Genomic DNA, 17,731 nt, shown 5'->3' with positions numbered 1-17,731 from the left:
GAAATGAGCAATTTCAGCTTCTACTTAAAGTATAATTTTGGTTTTCCTTAATCTCAGCCTTTATGTAATAGCAGCAGTTGCCAGTATCTAAAAATGCCATCTTTACCCCTCTCAAACCTAGATCCTGTTACATTTTAATGCATCAGCTCAGCTGTTACTTCTCAGTAAACACCCTTTTTCTGACACTAGGACTAAAGTTTGCACTCATTTGTGAAATTTGTCCTCAAATCCTCTACTGAATTTGCTCAATTTGCCAAAAAAAAAAAAAAAATCACAGCAATGCAGCAGGCATTTCTCCCCCTAACTGAATTACTTTTTCAGTGTTCTGAATACCATCAGAGCATGTCAGTTGAGTGATACCATATTTTGGAGCAGGAAAGCATCCTAGAGCCTGGACAGCTTTAGTTCTGCTGACCATGAGAGATGAGGTGCCTTTCACAATTTATGTGACTCAGACACCAGCTTGAACTTTCAGGACAACAAGCTCTGTGAAGATTGAGGTGACCCTTATCTCAGTCCCCTAAGTTAAATACTTCATAGCTGTCCTTAAGAGAAGCTTGATCATCCATAAGTAAAATATCAGCCATTAGAATTTGGTGGTTGGGCTCAGTCCCCTTAGGGTATCAGCCTTTCTGAAAGTAGTTTGATACTCAGTCTGGAAAAGGTAAAGTGCAGACAGTTTGGTTGTGTTGGTGATTCCTGATGTGACTTTTATACCCAATGACTTTCCCGATTGCTTTACAATTGATGTGTTGTCATGGCTCCCATAGGAGCTCTCTGCTGTGCGTGATGATTTACCTTTTTGGATGAACATTAAACTGTTTAATTCTCTTTGTAATGCTTGATTCTGGGAGAGAGATTGAGTTGCATAACCTTACCTATACATTTCTGAATTTCTCAAGAAAATAAATTACTACAGAGGATATTTTATGGAAAAAAAGGAAGTTTTAAGTCAGATTTCCAGGAGGCATTTGAGGCTTCTGCAGAAACTAATAATAGGGGTTTAACTTTTGTTTTAAACCTTGCTGAGAACTGCATGAGTGTCCTAGTTTCTAATTTGACAGTAATCCAAATACACAGTGGAATTTCTTGAAAATTGAAACTTCAAGGTGTCCTCTTTATTGCCTGTTATCTTAGCCAAGAGTCCTGGAAGACCACCTATGTGTTTAACACTGCTCTTCCACAGTTGCAGTTGTAAAAGAAGCAATGGTCATAACAGGAGACCACTGAAATCCATTAAATTGTGTCCTATTACAAGCACATTACTTCTTTTTCTCCTCTTGCTTACAGAGACGTCCATCTGTTAGACTAGTTTTAATGTGCAGTATATGAGAATCCTGCTGATGTCTTGAGAAGGAATTTGTCTTTTGTTCCTGGGTGGTTTGTGCTTTTCCTTCAAAGTCTCAGAAAAGGAATGTGTTCACAACCACTTACCTCTCTAGAGAGAGGTGGTTTTGTTCATGTAGAAAAGATTTGCCTGTTCTCTGGATTAGACACTGTCTGTATATTGAGCTGAGGGAAAGCAGACTAGATTTACAAAGAGAAATGAGGCCACTCTCACCTCCTTCAAGGTGACTACTTGTCATTTCTTCTCGGTGATGCCAGGTTCTTGGAGAGGAACAAAGAAATATTCAAAGAATAAGAATTAAGAATTTAAAAATTGTAATTTCGTCTTGTATCTTCCAATTCCTACTTTATTTCCTATAGTTCTATTATAGTCTTACTGGAGAACAACAGTTTTATGTCTCCATCTATCAGATGTAAATAATTATAATGCCAGACAATGAGTCAAAATAGTATTTCTGATTTTTTGTTACTGTTATTGGGAAGGAGGCAGATATAATTAATATTATATAAATCTTTCTTTAGAGCCAACAAAATGCTAATATAGAGGATGTAGCACTTGTTGCCCTCCTTGAGTATCAACCACATTATTTGACCCTATTCAACACAGTCAATTTTTTAGAAGCAGTGTCCAAGGATTTCTCTTGCATAGAGCCTAGCAGCACTTCTTTAGTAGCCAGGTTTTGATCCCACTAAAGTCTTAAGCCTAGTATTTGTGACAATGCTTTTCCTGAAGTGTGCTTTCCATTAATACTAAATAGTGTTTGGTCTTCAGACTTCGGGATCAGGAGACAGAAAAGTAAAATAAACTTTTCTAAATTTACTCCGCAAGAGTGTTCCTGTAACACCACTAAGGTTCTGGGCTTGTGCTTCAGCATCCTTTGCAACCTTTGCACTCTCCACCAAAGAAACACTATCTTTACATATGTGTCTAGGTACATTCTTCTTCTTCTTTTGTTTGTTTCAATAAACCAGGATACTTGGTAGCTGTTCACTCAAAGTGCTGGCTGCAGTGTTTATGTTCTGACTGAGGCATAGAACAATATATGCTCTCTTTATCCACATTACACAGAAACATTTTGCATCCATCCATCACCCACAAAAGCTCCTCAGCTCAGAGGAAATGACAAGGTAGAGGAGGGGAGGAACCTTTTAAAAATAAAATTGACTCATTCCACCTCTCTGAAATGTGAAAGTGATAAGCTGATATCTGAGTAGTGAATATTGATCAGAAAATATGGAAAAACTTTCCCTGAGGCATCCTACTTATCTGTCTTCAAAATAAATGGAAGAATGCTCTAGTTTAGAGTATTTATAATCCACTGGTAATGCAAATAATAAAATACCTGAAAGTTCTTCCTGCTCCTACAGGAGCAATTAGGCATCCCAACCCAAATGTCAAGCTTTGCTCTCCTTAGAGGCTCTACTGCCTTTCTTATACATGCCTTTATTAATTGGGACATGGGTGGCAGCATAATAAGGGGTAATTTTCACTTAGAGGAAAGATGCTTTTTTGCCTTTTCAGGAAAAATCAGTTTGGAATGTTTTCTCATGCTTCCTTTCCGTCCCATAAAAATAAAGGAGATAATTTTGAAACGCTTGAGCAGAAAGTACCAACTAAGCAGCTTCAGTATAATGAAGAATTTAGACTTGACTTTTTAGAAAAAGTGTGAAATGTTGTTATTTATGGGGTTTTTTAACCATGAAGGCCAAATATAGACGATATTTCCTAATGGATTGTCATGTAATATGTCAGGCAGCCTTTTATGATAGCTGCACTGTTTTGTTTAATTTCCAAATCATTTAAATACTGTATTTTTCTCTTAACAATGCATAGGTACTTCATGAAGAAACGACAATACCAGGAACTGATTTGAAGTTATCATACTTGAGCTCCAGGGCTGCAGGATATAAGTCTGTACTGAAGATTACAATGACCCAATCTGTTATACCATTTAATTTAATGAAGGTTCATCTTATGGTGGCAGTGGTGGGAAGACTTTTCCAAAAATGGTTCCCTGCATCCCCAAATCTAGCATACACCTTCATATGGGATAAAACTGATGCATACAATCAGAGGGTCTACGGATTATCTGAAGCTGTTGGTATGTGTTACGGAGGATTTTTGCACTTCTAGTGTTGTCTTGAACATACAGAAGCACATCTCAAATGCTTGTATCCATTGAGTTGAAAATGGTTTGCAGAATAAAATAATATCAGTGGATATTAAAACATACTAAAAAATACTAATCTAAGCTTTGAATTATGAGAAAAAAATCTCTTCAAAAGGAAAAAGAAAGCACTTTTCATTCACATGAAGAGTGATGGTTTTGACTTCTATTCCTTCCCATGAAGTAGCTCTCAGCCTAATAATACATTTAGTCTACACCTCTGTGTACTTTAAGTAAAGCACAATAGCAGTCTGACTTACATCACAAAATGGCTGTCTTAATTCACTTACTCTAATTAACTAAAAATATTTTAATAACCCAAGATTCTGGTCAGTATTTTCAACATGCCTAAGAAGCCATAGGAATTTTCATGTGTCCTAGGAGAGCAAAAGATTGTATGTATCTTAAGGAAATCACATTCTTTAAACTCTTCTTCAGAACAAGATCCTGCACTTAACAGGACATGTGCTGTTTTTTCAGTGTCTGTAGGTTACGAGTATGAGTCCTGCCTGGATCTAACTCTTTGGGAAAAGCGGACTGCCATTTTGCAGGGTTATGAACTGGATGCCTCCAACATGGGTGGTTGGACATTGGATAAGCATCATGTATTGGATGTTCAGAATGGTAAGGAGTTCATTTCCTTCTTGATAGTTCTACTGCTCCACTGGCCTGCACTTCAGGTCTTTCATTCAAACATTTTGACTGTTTGCTCTGTTATTTTTGAAAGAGGAAATTATAGAACATTTTGCATATAGTCAATGCGTTGAGCTTCCCTGGGTCTCCAGGGAAGCGGTCATATCACCAAGCCAGTCAGAGTTGGCAGGAAGTGTTAGGACAATGCTCTCTTGGGGTTGTCCTGTGCAGGGCCAAGAGTTGGACTCAAAAACCCTGTGGGTGCCTTCCACCTCAGGATATTCTGTGTTTCCAGGATTTACATCAAACGTCATGCTTCTTCATCCTATAAATTCATAGCATGAATAAATTCATCAGACAGTCTGTGTTGGATATGTTGTGGTGCGTTGACTCTGACTGGACACCAAAGCCACCCACTCACTCCGCAGCTGGACAGGGGAGAGAAAACAGACCAAAAGGCTCATGGGTTGAGATAAGGAAAGAGACAGCTCACTCAGCAGTCACTGTCATAGGCAAAACAGAATTGACTTAGGAAAATTAGTTTAATTTATTACCAGTCAAATCACAGTAGTGTGAAAACCAGATCTTAAAAGCAACTTCCCCCCACCCCTCCCTTCTTTCCAGGCTTTTTTATTGTCAAGTCTCCACCTTCTTCCTGCCAGTGGTGCAGGGACACAGGGAGTGGGGGCTGTGGTCAGTTCATCACACGCTGCCTCTGCCGCTCCTTCCTCCTCAGGGGAAGGACTCCTCACACTCTTCCCTGCTCCAGCATGGGCTCCCTCCCCACAGAACACAGTCTGTCTCCATGAACTTCTCCAACGTGAGTCCTTCCCGTGGGCTGCAGTTCTTCACAACTGCTCCAGTGTGGGTCTGCTCTGTGGGGTGCAGTATTTCAGGAACAGATGGCTCCAGTGTGAATCCCCTGTAGGGTCACGAGTCCTGGCAGCAAACCTGCTTCAGCATGGATTCCTCTCTCCATGTGTCCAGAGGCTCTGCCAAGAGCCTGCTCCAAAGTGAGCTTCCCATAGGGTCACAGCCTCCTCTGAGCATCCCCTTGCTCTGGTTTGGGTCCTCCAGGTGGATATGTGCTCCACCATGGACCCCCATGGGCTGCAGGGACACAGTTGCCTCGCCATGGTCTTCTCCCATGGGCTGCAGGGGAATCTCACCTCTGGTACCTGCCGCGCCTCTTCCCTCTCCTTCTGCAGACCTTGCTGTCTGCAGAGCTGTTGGTGGCTCATATTCTCACTCCTCTCTGGCTGCAATTTGCTGTAGCACAGTAACTTTGGCATCAAAGTATATTTGTCCAGCATGCTACTCAGCAACTGTTTGCAGAGTGCCATGCTAAGGAAACCTCAGCTCAACCCTGAACAGGAAGGAATTTGGAAAAACTTGGCTGGAAGCATGTAGGAAAGATGAAATAAGTAGTTACATGGGTTAAAGTAGCAGCTGGTAGCACTGGATTTTCATGCAACAGAGGAATCCTGAGTAATTATCAGGAAGATTGTCACTTCTGCAGTACCTGATGTCCCATGAAGGTCTCCCCTAGTACACAGGCTTATTATCTGTGACACGGTAGTCGACACCTAAAGCATTGCTTCTGACTGGTAAGGAAACAAGGTAACCAAATCAAGGGAAAAGGTGTCATTGTACCTAATTTAAAATTAAAAAAAAAAACAACCTGTGCAAATTATTGTAAAGTAATCCATCTAAAAAGGTAAAGAGCTATAATTATAAATATATATGTAAGATTGATTCTGTTCGCTAGGTAAATTGTTGGTGGCTTTGAATTATGTTTAAGAGTACATTTGACAAGTAATGACTTTTCAAAGTGTCATGTGTCTAATTGAATAAACCAAGTGGAGAGTTGTAATGACAAGGTGGATGAGATGCATAAATCTATTCAGAAGAGAGTGCAGTGTTTGTACAGAAATCCAAACTACTGCAGTAAATAGTCTAATGTACATCTTTTAGTCTGTGATAACAGGAGAAATGTGAAGGACCAATTTTTCAAGGTAATGACAGAATAAATCAGGTGCAATAGTGCACTGTGCTGACTTCTAGAATTCCTCTGATGAAAATTGTAGAACTCAGCTATTTCTGGCAAAATTATAGTGCCATGATTGTCATAAATGATGTAATCATAGGAGAGGGGATTTCGTATACTGTTAATGCATTCTGGCTTTAACTATTCATGAAAAATACATTCTTCCTCTTTTGATTTAGATTACTTATTTAGATTACTTGCCATTAGGTTTCCATAAACCATTTTCATATTTTCCAATTTTATTCTGTATATTGGTTTTACATTTATAATCTTCTGCAGTTTATAACATTAAAAGCAGTGAAGACACCTCAAACATTTAAAGAGGAAAGAAAAGTATTTTTTCTCATACCTTTCAGTACAAATCGTGCACTTTGGGAGTGAGGAGGGAAAGAGAAATACATCTTAAATTTCTTCTAAACTTCTCAAAAGATTACTGTATCCCTCAGCTCCAAACTGCATGAAGCTCTGGGCATGCAATCAATAAAACCCAGATCTCTGCATAGGACAAAGAGACTTGTGGTTTACATGGATTATACCACGGAAAGACACATTGTGACTTATGAGTAGAACTGTAATAGCTGACCACGTGTAGAGGACACCTTAATGGATTCATCATGAGATTGAACAATGAGGGTCCTGGCAACACTTTAGCATACTTGGGTTTTTTTCCCCTGCAAGACTGAAGATTTAACATAAAGCATCCATTTTTCCTCTCAGATTTCCTACATAGGCTATAAAGAAGAAAAATACTGCTGGCACATTGCTTTGTCTTCACAAAATTATTGTTTCTTTCATGCCTCAAAGCAGAATTAAGTTTTAGAGGCAGGTTGGCCTGGCACCACATTTTTTTTGTTGTTTTGACATTTTTAATAACTGCCTATAACTGCAGACATGGTATGGAGGCAGACTTTGTTGCCAGTGGAACACTTTTGTTGTGAGCTGAGTAAAGAATCTTTTATAATGTAAAATTGAGGCAATCTACAACTTTTTGAAGTGGCTCTTTAATTAATATTTACAATTTGCAACAGTAATCCACTTCAGATTACATTTGACATAATACTCATAATTATTTATACTAGGACTTTAGGAATACAATTTTCAAATATATTCTTTTACTTTTTTTATAAAGCACATTAGAATTTCAGTCCTTTCTGGGCTATTTCAGAACTGTAAAGATGTAGGAGCACAGACCTTCCTTTCATCCACATGCTTTACATTTCCTTCAACATGACAATTTTTATTCTGGATTATAACTAATGATTATAACTATAATGATTTTTAAATCATTAACATTTAAAAATAACAACTGAAAATATTTTGGGGTTTTAAGAACTACAATATTTAGTGTTTCTATTAAATTTTGTGGACAAGATAATCTAATGTTTGCATGTTTATGACCTAAATATAACTATAGATGTTTTAATAAAATTGTTATTTTTAATGAGAAAAATAAGGTGGTGAAACAATTAAAATTCATTAAACTTACACTAACCAGCTAAAAGAATATTTAGAATACTTTTGCATCATTTTATGTATGTACATTCAGAGTTCTTACAAACATTATTGGGTTTGTGGTTTATTTTTTTTCTGTATTATCTGCCAGGAATCCTCTACAAGGGGAATGGTGAAAATCAATTTATATCCCAGCAACCCCCAGTTGTTAGCAGCATTATGGGCAATGGGAGACGACGCAGCATCTCCTGTCCAAGTTGTAATGGTCAAGCTGATGGTAATAAATTACTGGCTCCAGTTGCCTTAGCTTGTGGGATAGATGGCAGTCTGTACGTGGGGGATTTCAACTACGTTCGGCGGATATTCCCATCTGGAAATGTAACTAGTGTTCTGGAGCTAAGGTATGTTTTTTTCTCATGCTGGAATTTTGGAGTTATGAATTACTGTGGCAAATTAAAGTATTGAATAGATTTAGATTTCTTACGTCGTGTAAGTTTGAGTTTGTGAATGCTTTTGGGAACAAAAAAAAAAGTTGAGTCAAAAGATTTTAAAACATTTGAAGAAGTATTTAAAACTAAAGAGAAAACATTTTACCTTCATAAAATATTTTAACTATGCTTATCTAAATGTGAGATTTTAATCTACTCAAAGTAATAATTCTGCACATTTTAAGAGTTAATGTACTTGGTCAGCGTAAGTGGACAAGGGACAATCATTCACCACTTCACTAATGATAGATGTAAATGTTGCCTTCTTCTCATCTTTTAACATCCTTTCTGAATGTTTGTCTAATAATGTTTTTCTGTTCTTTTTTACTTGCTCCCATCAAGAAATAAAGATTTTAGACATAGGTAAGCATTCCTTAAAGAAGATTTATATTTTTCTAACTGTTCTTCTTTCTTTTTTAACAAATGAATGCTTATAATGGAGAAGTCATTTCTGAGATGTATTACTAGAAAAGAGGAGTATTTTTCAAAAATAATGAGTTCATATGTTTTAGTTATGTCAGCTGTCAGGCTGTATCGTCCTTTCCGATGAGTTCCTCTTTTCTCATCACTCTCTGTCCACAGTCAGGCTTCTTGTTATGCTTGTGTGTGCCCTCCTTTGCTGTTCCCTCATCTCTGCTCACTCCTTGCTGGCAGCACTTTTGCTGATCCTATCAAAACTCACTCATTAATCAGATACACCAAATACTATGAGAATGGCATATGAAAATATCAAGGGAGTTCATTTCACTAGCCTTTTGATGTTGAATATTTTCAGGCTCTCATTTAACAGATTTGTCCCTTTAAAGGTGAACTTCTTTTAATAATGGAATTTGAAATAACAATAACACAACTCCAGGAGGTAAGATTTTAAAATACACCAAGACTCACAAGATTGGTCATATAAACAAGAGTAATCAGAGGATTGTAGCACAACATTCATCCATCCTGGCATCGCTATAATAATGACAAGAACAGAAGAGAAGGTGGATGCTTAGAATTTCTTTGCCACAGCAGCTGGTGCTGATAAGGAGAAAAAAAACAGTCATGCTAAAATCTCGTTGGAGACATGAAACCCTGCAAACCTTAGTGGAAGAACTGCTAAGTATACAGTTTAGCAGGTCCACTGGTCCCTTTCTCTCCTTTTTGCTGCCCATCATTTTCCTTCCTTGTTTTTAAACAATCCCAGAGTCACATCTCTGTTGCCCTTGTTTTTTAAATTCACTTTTCTTTGGACATACTTTTGTGTGAGGAAGGGTTTTATGTTTTCAAAAGTATGTTTCAGATATGTTAGGCAAAAAATTCCATGAATAAATAAGGTGCTTGCATCAGTGCTAATGATCAGAATTGGTTTTATGGGTTTCTTTCCAGGGATGACTCAGAGGCAGTCTCTTCTGTTTGGTGGGTTTAGGGTTTCACTATTGCAATTAGTTTGTATTCGCTCCACAACTCGTAAAAGAATTATATCCCTTGTGCTATCACAAAGTTGTGATTGCAACTAGATAGGACATTGTCTTGGCAAATATATAGAATGTGGAATAATACTTAAAATGGGGATGTGGAATGTACAAATGGGATTAAAGAGTGGATGCATATTGAGGTCTGTTTTGCTGTGATTTAATAGCACCACCCTCTCCTGCCTCTGGCAGAACTGTGGTCACAGCCTCAACTGCAGCGTTTCAGAAACTGGATCCCTGTGTGTAAGAAAAGTTGGTGAGGGAGAATACTGAAGCTTTTCTGCTTTATTCATGCCTAAACATGCAGAAGCTCCAGGTAGCAAAATTGCAATCATACCACACAAATTAGTGTAACAGCATGGGCCCATACAGCAGCTGTGAAGTGGGGGTTCCTCCTGAGGCAGGAGGAGACATAGAGGACTGTGGAGAACTGGCTCTGCAGGAGCAGTTGAGGAGCCAGTAGGCAGGAGGTGTGGAGCCCACTGTGCAGCCCGACACGATTTATTACAAAGTCTGAGTTTTCTCTCGCATCATACAACATTTTCCTGGTGTCCACTCTCAGCCTTGGAGGTTTGCTGATGAGAGACTTCCTAAGCCAAGAGTGGGATCTTTATGGTTAATATCCCCTGGCAGCTTTTTGTTCTATTAATTTAGCTGCCTTTTATTTAAGATGTGTAAACTTTTAGGATCCACCAAATCCTCTTGCCATGGGCTCTCCAGCTAAGGACACACTGTGAGACCAAATATCTTCTTTTGTCTGCGTAAATTCGTGCAGGGTCCTGTGAAATGCTACAGAGGGAAGCACATCTGTCTGGCCTGTAAGAGGAGAAGGGAGCAAATGTCCAGTTTCACTGGCAAGCCTTTCAGACTGCTGAGGATATTTCTACTTAAACTGCAGTTTGGCAAACAGCCCTCAACAGACCACTTTGCATTACATAATTGCTATGTATTAGAAGAAAATGCACTAAAATATGCATTCCCCAAGTAAAGCTACTGAATGAGGCTAAATACTAGTTCAGATCTGTTACCTATTCAAGAATTCGCCTTTCCTGGCCTATAAACACAGTGCTTCAGCACAGAGTGTGATGTGTCTCCTACCTCAAGAAGCCTGTACTCTATTTTAGAGAGAGAATGCAAATTAAATTTCTCCTCTCATGTACCAGTGACCTCACATTTCTTCAATCTCAAAGCTGAAATGATGTCTTTATACACTGCTGCCTGTGGGTGATTAATGCTGATAGGCATTCATGGAAGAAGTCATTTTTAGAAGGACTTTGAAGACAGGGAGGTAATTTGTAGGCTGTGGCACTATCCCAAGTCTGTAGAGAGCCAGAAAAAAAAGTTTAGCAAAACATAAAAACAGCTTTGAGGAGATATATGGTTTAGAGGGCACATAGTGAAGGCAAGAGAGACAGGGACTGAAACAGGAGGAGTATTTTCAAAAAAACCTGTACATGGAGAGCAGTGCAGGTGATCTGACAGCTGAAGAATTAAAAGATCGGCCTAAGCAAGATAAAAGCAAAGGGAAATAGATTGTTACAGCTCCATGCACATGTGTACACGCTTTAAATTCAAAGGACTTATTATTATTTGGCATAGACAGAACAAGTTAATTTTTAGTCATTTGTCTTTACAGGAGCCAGTGTTGGTATGTAACTCCATGTTTTGCAGGCTACTGACAGTGATTAGGCAATACTGAATGAGTCAATAAGTCACAGGCTGGGGATTTCATTTCTTTGCATTTGTTGTTTTGGTAGAAGCTTAATTCCATTTCAGGCTACAATGAAATAGCATAAACTCTGGAGCTTTCCAGCTGCTGGCTGCTTATCCCTGTACAATTTTTGAGATCTGCATAGTGCTCATGGATGTTTTCTGGCTAGAAAACAAATGTAGTTTTCACTTGACAGTTATTCAGTTCCTCAAATTGTGCCTTTCTCCCATAAATTATTGGGGGTTTCTATTGGCTAAAGCCACCGCAGCTATTTAACCTTCACCTGAAAAGAAATGCTGAGGTTAAGCCTGTAGTATCAGCTCAGAAAGGAGCCATTAGATATCAAAATAAGGCAAGTTGGAGAGTTTCTATTGATTCAATAGCAAAATTCTATGCACTCCCAAACTTGGGGGGATTTTTTAATAAAAGGAGAAAATACATTTAAATTATCAGGTGTATTTTTTTCGTTTGATAAGGATCCATAGCTTACCATGAGAATTCATCCCAATTTCTTTTTTGTGGGAATTAATTAGAATATACATTTTCATATTTATGAAGAAAAGAGCTTTAAAACTTTTTAGAAATAAATAATTGTGTTAGGCATAAATTACTTACTTTTTGATTTGATGACTTCTTATTCCAATGGCTGAAAAATATGATTGAGGCAGTGTTAGATGGGTTGAAGAGAGGTACTTTAATTTAGATTTCAGTAGTATAAGAAAGAATGTTATTTTAAATTACAATGAAATAAAATTTAATTGCACATTTCACATCTTGCAATGTGTTTATATTTGAAGTGTCTGCAAAGTTTCTTAAAGACCAAAGTAATCATGTAAATGGGTATAATTTAATTTGCAGTCTGTGGAGGTATAAATAATTCGTACACTACATAGTGATCATATTAAATGATCGCTGCATAAATTAAGGATTTGAAAATACCTTCCAACTACTTAGCACATTGGCAATAATAGATTTGTAACAGACAGAAATTTAAAGTAAGCCTACATTTGATTGTTTTCAGACATGCTGTACAACAGTGCAATAGCAGAGCTTTTTAAGAGGTGCTAATCACTGCATATTTGATTTCACTAGTCTGTTTCACTTGGTTTCATTCGTTCTGGACCAACATGTTAAAAGTCTTAAAACCAAATAAAATCCTATTTATGCAACACATTTTTTTTCTGTGTTTTTGTAACTGGATAGCTATAAAAATCTGTTCCTGCTAAAAGACATAATTTGTTCACAAGTTGTTCCTGTTGGTCTCTTGTTGCATTTTCCAAGTGGCAGTACATAAAAATGTGTTACATTAGCACAGTTACGTATTTACAAAACGTGAAGTATAGCATTCTGTGAACAGATGTTTGGCTACCACCAGACTGGTAGATCTGTTTAAGCAGTGCTTTTGCAAACATCAGAAGTGACTGTTCTGACACTCTGCTTCAGTCCATGAGGGGAGCATCTGAAATTACCTCATGTATTTACATGACCTTATTTCAGCTCTTCATGCCATAAATTAGGTCAGGAATCCCAACTGCAGTGGGTTAAGTTTCTACATCATAATATATCAACACAAAAGGTAATCTCCAGGGCTGTTTTTTTTACCAGCAGGGAAGAAAAGACAGTAATTCTCAATTATGTGGCACCAGTGGAGAGGCAAAATGTATGTTTCTGGGAAAATGGTTAGCAATATATATTTTCACTGTAATAAAGACTGTGCTGGCATAGTTAGCGGTTTTGTGCCAATGTGTACAGTTATTTGAAATATGACTCTGACTTATGAAGAATGAAAAAGCTTTTCTTGGTCTCTGGTGGAAGAGATGACATTTCCTAATGTGTTAAATCATGCGTATCACACATTTGAAAGCAGTGGATTAAACAAATACTTATGAATTATGTCTTATCTCTTGCCTGTGAACTCATCATTCAAGCTCTGCCTTATCTGTTTATGAATTAACCCCAGCAGCCTTATATAAATTATAATAAAACAGATAGGATAATAGCAACAAAGTGTAAGTGAGGGCTGGGCTCCTGCTGCAAAATTTGGGACAATATCAAGGTTCCCAGAACTCTTGGAAGGTTTTAAACTCCAGTATTTTGATTTGGCCTATCAGAGAGACATTTGCAGTCTCTAATGACACAGCATTCAACTGGCCTGAGAGCATCAAAGGCAAAATGCACCTTCTTTCCCCACAGGATTAATCTAGATTAGGCTGGCTGTGACACAGATGAGAAATGTGGACCAAAACCATCTTGGGGCCATGACCTGTCCTACCTATGCATGGAGCATCACCATTGACTTTAACTCTTTCTGCATTACTGCACACTGCATAGGAACTAAACCATTCTCTCCTTGATCCAATGTTAGGTGCAATTAACTAGAGCATATGCAATGTGTAATTCCATTTTACAGCAACAACCCAGCTCACAGATACTACCTCGCAACTGACCCCGTGACAGGAGATTTGTATGTTTCCGACACGAACACACGCAGGATTTATCGGCCCAAGTCGCTCACTGGTGCAAAAGACCTGACCAAAAATGCTGAGGTAATAGGAGGAACAGGGGAGCAGTGCCTGCCGTTCGATGAGGCAAGGTGTGGTGATGGAGGCAAGGCTGTGGAGGCAACTCTCATGAGCCCTAAAGGTAAAAAGAGTTCTACCCCTCTGTACCTTTCAAAATAATACAAAAGTTCAGAGCTGGGGGCATGATCGTGTTTAATTACTGAATTCAATAGTTGGCTCAAAAATTGGGGATTTGAGTGATTTTTTCCAAGTAGAAAATCTATCGAGGAAGAGAACTACAGGGGACTGATCTTTTTGAAATCAATTAGGGTTGATTTTTTAGGAAGTATTTGGCTTGAGTGGTTATTGAGCGTTTTTAAACGCTCATTTAGATTATGTGTTTGGCAGGCAGCAGTGAAGATCTAAAATGAGCATTGCTTTTGGTTCCACTTATCCCATGTTTAAGGTTAACTTAAAAGCTAGTCCCTTCCCAACACACAAAAGCAAATGAACAGTAAATGCAATCAACAGTAGTAGATTTCATGATGAATATTGGTTTGTTATACAAGATACATTAACAAGCTGTATTACTACCTACTGCCTGCAATTTCCACTAGATACATGCTACCTATACCCTTAGTTATGGATAATATATTCACTGCTAGTACAGCAAAAAACCCTTAATTTTTATTTGCTTCACTGAAGGAATAGCAATAGACAAGAATGGGTTAATCTACTTTGTTGATGGGACCATGATCAGAAAAGTGGATCAGAATGGAATAATATCAACTTTGCTTGGCTCCAACGACCTCACCTCAGCACGACCTCTAACCTGTGATACCAGCATGCATATCAGCCAGGTACTTTTCAGTTGCTGCTAATTTGGAAAGCTGAGCTGGGGATAGAAATTGAAATGCAGCTTTCGTGCCCCTTAAAATAAAACTGGGTGGAGTGCGTGCTGGACATTTAACAGCAGGTTTGGGGGAGAAAGCAACCTGTTCCAAGGGTGTGAATTGCACTGTATTCTCTTAGCTATAAATGCTGCTGTTTTCAATTCTTCTGCCCATAAAGTTCAGTTTGGTTTAGGACAGCAAAACTATCAGCAGGATACATTAAGCCTGGTAGTAAATACTGGGAGAATGGCATATCTGTTAGAACTATCTTGGCACGTTGATGTTACCTGAATTGCTGACATCCTTAGCCTACTAGAGTGAATGAAAGGATTTACACAGAACCCTTGTATTTTTCTATTTGTCTTAAAAAGCTTGTGTAGGTAAGAAGGGACATGTCAGTAGTGGAGTGTTCAAAAAATGGAGTACAGTGTTTCATGATCTGGGAGGTAGTATGTTATTTTTGCTGCTACAAGAATAAAAGATTAATACTGTTGACAAGGATTTAGACATTGTCTCTGTAGTTATTTATGCATTTGTGATACAGAAAAGTATTGCATTTATTGGAGGGGAAACTCAGCCTGTATTACAGTTTCAATGCAACTGGTTTTCTTTTCAATAAAATGGATGCCGAATATTGCTCCCCCTTCCTCCCTGAAAAGCTTTAGTTTGCTGCTTGTATTCAAGCAAGTTCTTCAGTCATGATTGCTTACAGCAGATGGAAAATATCCTTACAGCATTGTCCAAAACTGAAGGTTAATTAATTCATTTAATCTTCACTGGTTAACTGTTTAACAAAACACTTCTCTTTGTTTAGGTTCGCCTGGAATGGCCTACAGACTTAGCTATCAACCCAATGGATAACTCCATTTATGTTTTGGATAACAATGTGGTTCTGCAGATCACTGAAAACCGTCAGGTTCGCATTGCTGCAGGGAGGCCGATGCACTGCCAGGTTCCGGGGGTGGAGTACACGGTGGGCAAACACGCTGTCCAGACCACGCTGGAGTCAGCCACTGCCATCGCCGTGTCCTACAGTGGGGTACTTTACATTACAGAAACTGATGAAAAGAAGATTAATAGGATAAGACAAGTCACAACTGATGGAGAGATCTCTTTAGTTGCTGGAATACCCTCAGAGTGTGATTGCAAAAATGATGTTAACTGTGACTGTTACCAAAATGGAGATGGCTATGCTAAAGATGCCAAACTTAATGCTCCTTCCTCCTTAGCTGTGTCTCCAGATGGCACCCTGTATATCGCTGATCTGGGAAACATTAGGATACGGGCTGTGTCAAAGAACAAACCCTTAATGAATTCAATGAACTTCTATGAAGTTGCTTCTCCAACTGACCAAGAGCTTTATATCTTTGATGTCAACGGTACTCACCAGTACACTGTGAGTTTAGTCACCGGAGACTACCTGTACAATTTTAGCTACAGTAATGACAATGATATTACTGCGGTAACGGACAGCAATGGGAATACTCTTCGGATCAGGCGGGATCCCAACCGGATGCCAGTAAGAGTGGTCTCTCCCGATAACCAAGTCATCTGGCTGACCATAGGCACTAATGGATGTTTGAAAAGCATGACTGCACAAGGGCAGGAGCTGGTCTTATTTACCTACCACGGCAACAGTGGACTTCTGGCAACTAAAAGTGATGAGACTGGATGGACCACTTTTTTTGAGTAAGTACATAAAATAAAGTCAGATGCCTTATAGTTTTATTGAGTTCTACAGGACCATTTGAAATATTTCTCGATGAAGTAACTGTAAAGTTGACCCTTGATAACAAAAAGCACAGAAAGATACTTTTAATTTCCCATGCTGTCTTCCTCTGTCTGACTTGTCTGACTTCTTCTGAACACTAGGTCTGAATAATTTTGAATTCATTATTTTGAACTTCAGTTTTATATATTGAAATAATAGTGAGACAACATTTCACTCTTGTCAAGAAATTTGTAACTCAGACAAGCGTGGTTTTGTAGATTTGCATCAAAAACTAGATTTTCATCCCACTTGCTCATTAGATTGACATTGTTCTGCTGCAAATACTGACAAGAAATCTGTCTTCGCTGCTCAATTTTTTCTTTTTTTTTCTTTTTTTTTTTTTTAAGTAAAAGCATTTCTGCGTGGTCTTTTACCCAAAAATAACATCTGGGTGGGTAGTAAAAGGTTGTGTTTCACTGAGTGGCAAGTATGCAGGAAGGATCTCCTGGACAGCACAGCAGGATTTCACACAGGTGGACCCAGCTGGAGGAAGCTGAGAAAAGAAATGTGGGCCATGGGGGGAAGTGTCGTTCCTGTAGGAATAAACTGAAAACACAGAAACCACCAGCACCATGTCGTTTACAGGTGCAAGCACAACAGCAAGAGGTATTACTGAAACAGTAGGACTTGTAATTTTACTAACCTCAGAAAAAATCTTTTCAGTGAATTGCTTTAGCCTGTGTTACACTTATTAAGTCATCAATGCCTGTTCATAACAGACAGATTAGCAAAGCGATTTACAGAATCCTCAAGTATATTGACTAAAGGAAGATCATGACAATTTATAGATAAACTAGTAGAACCAGAGAATTGACATACAGGTTTTATAGGCAACATCATCTCCAAATCATCTGAAATGCCAACTGATATGCTACGCAAAACATACCAAAAATGCAGCTTAAAACAGAAACCATTATTTCAAAAAAGATCAATGTAGAATGAACACAGGGGTTTTTTCAGTTGTCTCTGCCAGCCGGAAAAATATGTGTATTTTTAACTCACATTTTAACTTTCATCACATGAAAGACATGATGAGGCTGGGTAAACAGGTGTCTATGAAGGAGTGGAAGATACAGTGTTAGTATGATAAGTAAAACTGTTAAGAGGCCCTCTAGCTGAGCTATTCGAGTTTACAAAGGGCATCATGAAAATCCAGTAAGTCCCTCTTCTTTTTTTTTCCCCCTCTTCTTTTCTCGTATCTTTATGATGAAATGCAGTAGCAACTGCTGCCAAGGTCAGGGCCTAAAAAAAAGCTTTCCATTTAAC

General features: G+C 38.4%; 1 protein-coding gene across 31 annotated transcripts in view; it reads left to right on the top strand.

The window, feature by feature from the left end:
* The window catches only part of TENM3 (teneurin transmembrane protein 3), a 1,330,479-nt gene that overhangs the window by 1,278,181 nt on the left and 34,567 nt on the right, over positions 1 to 17,731 (top strand). For 29 of the 31 annotated variants that reach the window (XM_032108354.1, XM_032108353.1, XM_032108357.1 and 26 more), the window contains 7 exons: positions 3,182 to 3,449; positions 3,996 to 4,139; positions 7,799 to 8,048; positions 8,478 to 8,498; positions 13,711 to 13,943; positions 14,507 to 14,661; positions 15,509 to 16,383. In XM_032108354.1, the coding sequence (XP_031964245.1) occupies positions 3,182 to 3,449; positions 3,996 to 4,139; positions 7,799 to 8,048; positions 8,478 to 8,498; positions 13,711 to 13,943; positions 14,507 to 14,661; positions 15,509 to 16,383 (1,946 nt within the window). The remainder of the gene's footprint in view (positions 1 to 3,181; positions 3,450 to 3,995; positions 4,140 to 7,798; positions 8,049 to 8,477; positions 8,499 to 13,710; positions 13,944 to 14,506; positions 14,662 to 15,508; positions 16,384 to 17,731) is intronic. The other 2 variants (XM_032108375.1, XM_032108364.1) reach the window with 1 other exon arrangement.

The sequence above is a fragment of the Corvus moneduloides genome, chromosome 5, assembly GCF_009650955.1.
Source record: "Corvus moneduloides isolate bCorMon1 chromosome 5, bCorMon1.pri, whole genome shotgun sequence".
Taxonomy (NCBI): Eukaryota; Metazoa; Chordata; class Aves; order Passeriformes; family Corvidae; genus Corvus; species Corvus moneduloides.
Note: the sequence above shows the minus strand (reverse complement) of the source record. Positions and strands in the feature narration are given on the sequence as shown.